The sequence below is a fragment of the Balaenoptera physalus genome, assembly GCF_965194825.1.
Source record: "Balaenoptera physalus genome assembly, chromosome: X".
NCBI lineage: Eukaryota > Metazoa > Chordata > Mammalia > Artiodactyla > Balaenopteridae > Balaenoptera > Balaenoptera physalus.
This window is the reverse complement of record NC_138903.1, coordinates 45,187,166-45,193,625: the sequence shown is the minus strand read 5'-3', so window position 1 is coordinate 45,193,625 and position 6,460 is coordinate 45,187,166. Positions and strand designations below refer to the sequence as shown.

General features: G+C 53.5%; 1 protein-coding gene across 1 annotated transcript in view; it reads left to right on the top strand.

Annotated features, from left to right (window-relative positions):
* The window catches only part of EZHIP (EZH inhibitory protein), a gene marked incomplete at its 3' end in the record, with an annotated part of 40,648 nt that extends 36,043 nt beyond the window's left edge, over positions 1-4,605 (top strand). The window contains exon 3 of the mRNA XM_082446746.1: positions 1,784-4,605. Coding sequence (XP_082302872.1) covers positions 2,353-4,605 — 2,253 coding nt within the window. The 5' untranslated portion in view covers positions 1,784-2,352. The remainder of the gene's footprint in view (positions 1-1,783) is intronic.
* Positions 4,606-6,460: the final 1,855 nt, after the last annotated feature.

The following is a 6,460-nucleotide window of genomic DNA, read 5'->3' as shown; positions in this document are numbered from 1 at the left end:
ATTTTGCATTCCATTCCATTTTCCCATTATATTCCATTCAATTTTCCATTCCATAGCCTGTTCAAGTCCATATTCCTTTTCCATTTTGTTCTAATTTCCACTACAGTCAGTGTCAATTTCATCACATTCTGCATTCCATTTCAAATCCATTTTCTACTCTCTATTATTTAACACTCCAAACACCATTCTATTCTATTTTTGTGTTGTTTCAGTGCATTTGTTCATCCATTCCACTAAATATCCCATTCCATTCCACCAAAATCGCTGTAACAGCAACTTTCAGGAGAACCACTTTCCTAAATTCTTCTCAAAGAATTACAAATGTGTATGGTCCGTATTCAGAATGTCCTTTTCTGGGAATTTACCCACAACAAGTTCACATTCGAGGATATGAACAATTTTTTTTTTTTAATGAAAGCTTCTTTCTTTCTTTCTTTCTTTCTTTCTTTCTTTCTTTTTGGCTGCATTGGGTCTTCGTTTCTGTGTGAGGGCTTTCTCCAGTTGCGGCGAGCGGGGGCCACTCTTCATCGTGGTGTACGGGCCTCTCACCGTCGTGGCCTCTCTTGTTGCGGAGCACGGGCTCCAGACGCGCAGGCTCAGCAGTTGTGGCTCACGGGCCCAGCTGCTCCACGGCATGTGGGATCCTTCCAGACCAGGGCTCGAACCCGTGACCCCTGCATTGGCAGGCGGATTCTCAACCACTGCACCACCAGGGAAGCCCCTGAACAATTTTTAGTAAAAAGGATATGTCTTACACTGATGTGTTATAGAGAGTGAAAAGTTGGAAACAACATAAATGTTGATCAATATAGCAGTTTGAAAATGAAAGCTTCCTGGACTTCCCTGGTAGCGCAGTGGTTAAGAATCCGCCTGCCAACGCAGGGGACACGGGTTCGAGCCCTGGTCCAGGAAGATCCCACATGCCGCGGAGCAACTAAGTCCGTGCGCCGCAACTACTGAGCCTGTGCTCTAGAGCCCGCGAGCCACAACTACTGAGCCCATGTGCCACAACTACTGAAGCCCGCACGCCTAGAGCCTGTGCTCCGCAATGAAGAGTAGCCACCACTCACGGCAACTAGAGAAAGCCCACGCACAGCAGCGAAGACCCAACTCAGCCAAAAATAAATAAATAAATAAATTTATTAAAAAAAAAGAAAACGTAAGCTTCCTCCATAAAAGGAATATTTTGTAGTTACACAATGGCCTTGTGGAAATGTATTTATTGACATGGAAAGTGTGTTTTCTGGACACAATAAGCAGGTTACAAAACAATATGTATGCATGAATAATTCCATTTTTATAAAACAAAAGGCCTATGAATTATTTATGAATGGCCATTCTACCAAAAAATAATTAAACATTCCCAGTACTTGCCTGCTGGTCTGTGGGAATCTAGGTTCTAGTTTTCCTACATTTACTTTTGTTTTGGGTACTGAACATGCAGTAATAATGACTTTTATAATAATGACTAAAAATGTGTCCAAATATTGCACTTCAAGCCTGTGCACCACACCATATTTATATGAACAGAAACTAGAGAGTAGGTCAAATAAATTAATGTACGTTCATCAGTGGATTACTCTGCAGCCCATACAAATGATGATGCATCTTTAAGGACAGCATCACCCTTAATCCCAGGCAACCTGTCTGTGTTCAGGGAGCAGGGCAGGGGGAAGCATCTTGCTGAAGAATTAACTGCCCCCCCGTCCCGCGTATGTGGCAGCATACTGAACATCCTGAGCCAAGACCCCTGTGTAGGACCCATCCGTTTGCTCGCTTTCAGGCCGCTCTCCAAGCAAACCTTCCTGTGGGGTCATCCAGATGCCCGGAGCAGTTCCGGGACCGTCCCCTCCAGGGTCACAGTTACGGGTCCAGTGTCCTGACTATATTCCAGGAGGGACACCTGGCTAAGGGTTGAGCCACCAGAGTGGTGCTATAAGCTAAGCTGATTCAGCGTGACTCGAATCATTTATACAGACAGCCTTGTGGCCCTCAAGCCCTCTTTCGAGACGCATACACTCCTAGGGTAAGGATGGGGAATTCCCAGCATTGACCCGGCGGCGTGCTGAGCAGGGCAGGGTGGAGCAAACTCCTGACGTGTGGAGCACACCCTCCTGTTTGGCGCTAGGTGGAGCCAAGTTGGCCCCCTCCCCGGGTGACGAAGGTCACGTGACATCCAGCCCACCAATCAGAAGCGAAGACTCCACAGGGCCCGCCCATCCTCCCTCTTGGCGCCCAGGGCTCCACTGAGGTAGCGTCGGCAGCCGCGTTCTCCTGTCTCTGAGGGAGAACCTGGCCTTGGGGCCGCGCAGTCGTGCCACAGAGAAGGAGCAGAAGCCACAGCAAGGTGAGATGCCTGCAGGGCCGAAGAACGAGGTCGCCTCTGCCCCTGGCGACACCCGTGGGACTGAAAACCCCAATCCCGGTGCCTTGGTCCCCACAGTCTCGAGCAACCCATCTCCGTCAGGTGGCGGCGCCCCACGCGGTGGCACAGCAGGTTCCTCATCCTGCAAGATGGCTGCTGCCGGCGCCATTTCGCTCACCGGGGAGGACCCGGGGCCTCCCTCCGTGGACGGTGTGCAGGAAGGGGGGCGCCCCGACCTCCATGGCGGCGGGAGTCCCCACGCAGAGCTGAGCTGTGTGGTGCCCAGGATGGGCCAAGGCGTCCAGACGGTGCCTGTGCTCAGTGGGGCCGCCGTCTGGCAAGCCTCCAGGGGCGCTGGCCAGCGTCCGACCCAGACCACGAGCCCAGGGAATGGACGTGGGAGGAAGCGGCCCAGCCGCGAGGAGGCTTCCCGGTCTCTGAAGCTTCCACGGCGCTGTCTGCCTTCCGGAGCTGCAGTGTCCCCGTGGTCAGCGTCTTCGCCGCCATCCTCTCCAAGGTCTGAGCCCAGCAGCTGCGGCCATTTTCAGGTTTCTCTGTGGAACCGCGCATCACAGCCGGGTCCTGTCCTCCAAAGCCAGGCTAACGCACCAGGCCCTGCTCTCCGCAGTCAAGCAGTCAGAGCAGGCCCAGCCCTCTGCCGCCGCGCCACCCAGTCTGGCCCTGCTGTCCGCAGCCGTGTATCGGTGCAACGCCCTGCTCGCCACGGGCGCACCACCCCGTCGGCTCCCGTTCTCCACAGTCAGACAGCCAGGCTAGCTCTCCATAGCCACGCATCCGGGTCCAGCGCTGCTAATCGTAGCCGTGCAGCTGAGCAGAGCCCTGCTCGCCACCACCACCGTGCACCCGAACCAGGCGCAGCTCGTTGCCATCTATCCGGGCCGGGCGCTGCTCTCCAGCGCCAAGGATCAGCGCCAGGCCCTGTTCAACGCCGCTGCTGTACACCCGAGCCAGGCCCCGCTTTTCGCCGCCGCCGTGCTTCTGCTCCAGGTCCTGCTCATCGCCGCCGCCGTGCTTCCGCGCCTGGCGCTGCCATCACCAACCACTCCAGCCCGCCAGGCCGGGCTCATCGCCGCCGCCGTGCTTCCGCACCAGGCCCCGCTTCCCGCCGCCGTGCATCTGGGCCGGGCCCTGCCATCGACAGCCACTCCAGGCCGCCAGGTCCTGCTCATCGCCGCCGCCATGCTTCCGCGCCAGGCCGCGCTTCTCGCCGCCGTGCATCTGGGCCGGGCCGTGCCTTCGACAGCCACTCCAGCCCGCCAGGCCCTGCTCTTCGCCGCCGCCGTGCTTCGGCACCAGGCCCTGTTCATCGCCACCGCCGTGCTTCCGCGCCAGGCCTCGCTTCCCGCCGCCGTGCATCTGAGCCAGGCCCTGCCATCGACAGCCACTCCAGCCCGCCAGGCCCTGCTCTTCGCCGCCGCCGTGCTTCTGCTCCAGGCCCTGCTCATCGCCGCCGCCGTGCTTCCGCGCCAGGCCTCGCTTCCCGCCGCCGTGCATCTGAGCCAGGTGCTGCCATCGACAACCACTCCAGCCGGCCAGGCCCTGCTCATCGCCGCCGCCGTGCTTCCCGCCGCTTTGCATCTGGTCCAGGCCCTGCCTTCGACAATCACTCCAGCCCGCCAGGCCCTGTTCTCCGCGGTCGCGCATCCGGGCCAAGCCCTACCCTCGGAAGCCGTGCCGCCCAGCTAGGCCCTACCCTCCAAAGCAGCAGCACGACTCCAGGCTTTGTCCTCTGGAGCCCCGCCACCCAGGGAAGATCAGCCCCTAGCAGCCACCCTTCTCCACCTGGGCTTAATGGCCAGAGTCCTCCTTCATCCCCTGGGTTCGCCTTAAGAAGGGTAGTCTTCCAGAGCAGCTCAAGCTCTTCTGATTCTGAGGTCCCAAATCTTGCTTCCCAGCAGGTTTGGCATGCAGTTCGTATGCGTGCCTCCTCACCCTCACCTCCTGGGCCATATGGTGAGAGTTCCTCCTCCTCCCCCTCCCCCTCCTCCTCCTCTGCCGCTGCTCTTTGGTTTCCGGACCAGAGCACCTCCTCCTCCCCCACTGCTTTTTCTGGCAGGAGTTCTCCTAGGTTTTCTGGCCTGAGCTCCATCTCTGTTCCTAGCCCTGCTAGCCTTAGGCACATGTTGCTGCCCGATTTTGAGGTCCTGAGCCTTCTCTCTTCAGGAGAGCCGGCTGAAATAGGGAGCATGCCTCCCTCTCCTACATCTCCTATGCTGTGATCCTCCATGAGCATAATCATAAGGCCTACAAAAGAAATCAACATCCACCCACTGTCCTGAATGGGCTGCCTACTCCGCTGGTTAACTGTGAGGTTTCCAGGTGCTCTAGCTATTAAGCAACATCATGAGCAGTTTTGAAGTTGTTGTTTGAAGAGGCAGTTTTGAAGCCTCCCCTCCCCATAATGGCACTACCTAGCACTTATCTGCTGTTGGCACTTGATTCCAGCCCCCGCTTATCCCCCAAAAAGGCCTGCCTTGGCCTCTGAGATTTCCCTTTTCCAAGTTGCCTTTCCATAGTGAAATTTTTGAGTTAACAAATTAAAATGTTGGTTTCACTTAAAAATTGTAGCTTTTTTTATTGTCCAAAAAACGGTTAATCCTGTGTCTTATTTAGAGGACTTAAGAAAGTTGTTGGCATACTAGCTTACTCATTGCAAGGGAGGGGGAATAAAATATTATCCTAGCAATCATTTATTTCCACTGTCTAACATGGAGTTCTGTCCAGGAAAATTCCACTTATATGTTATATATGCTCTTTGCATAGGTGTTTTGCAACTATGGACAAGAAAAGGGGGCAGGGTTTAACTCAGGGTGGCTAGAGCAAAGGAGGGGTGATGGAGATATCCAGGTTGAAGAAAGAGGCAGGGCATGACCCTGTATGGATAGGGAGAATATTTCCTCCTCAGATGGGAGTAGGGGGTGCTAGAAGGAAGACTCAGGATCAGGAAGGGGGAGAACAGCAGGAGTTAGGAGCAGAAGGGGGACGGTCTCAGTTTCTAGGGGAGAAACAAATTTGTGTGTTGGGAACAGGGGCTCCTGAGGTCTGTGGGGAGAGGGGAGGGGAAGGTATGGGAGAGTGATTCAAGGTTAATGAGTATGTAAAAATGGTCGTGTATTTAGTGAAAATTGTGTTAATGGATAACCCCATTTAAAAAATTATTGTGACTAAGTGTGAGCAGATATGCGAGGGTGAGTGTGTATGTGTGTGTTTGTGTGTGCACATATAGACATATTTGGAGACAACTGGATGGACATACACCATGCTGTGATCAGGGCATATATCTCATCTTTGGAATAACTGGTGGTATGGTCTTCTACATTTTCCACCATGACCATATTGCTGGTTCTATGATGAAACTCAACTCAGCTGTTTTTTTAAGAAGTTTAGTTGTAGAAACATGGTAGGAGACCACATTAAAAGAATAGAGTGAAAAAAATTTAAACCAAACCAGTAAAAGGAAACTCCTCCCTCCTTTCCCATATTTTTTTTCTCCTTGCTTTTCTGGTATGTGGCCAGTACTGGCATAGTACTGACCAAGAAGAACCCTATTCCTGGGCCCCACATTATAAAGGTTCCCACTCAGGCCCTCTTCGTGCTGTATCCAGACCACAAAGCTAGGGACATTGACCACAAGGACTATGGGATGTTCTCACCAGGTCCCAACACCCTGCAACATTTGTGTAAAACGTTTAGGTTTCCTTATTCCCCGAGGCTGCTTCCAGGTCCTGTAAGGCCTTACTTTCAGGGTCCTTCCTAAGGAAGGGAGGTCTGGGCCTATAGTATGCAAACTCAGGCCCAAAAGGTGGCCAAGTGGCCACTGTAGAAGCAAAGGGTAGACAAAGCTTGGAGATGTAGGCTGAAGTGCTCTCTGGGTTAGGTGTGAGCGATCTCTTGGTGTAGGACATAGCTGGCAATGGGAAGAGATCAAGGACATGGACCAAGGGCCTTCATTTGTACTTTTGTGCCAGACATACTGCAAATGTTAGCGACTGCCCTGTATGTATAGTTAGCTCTGTAGCCCAGCCCCAGAGAATTAGAGACACTAAGGGATATATCAATATATTTAGGAAGCCA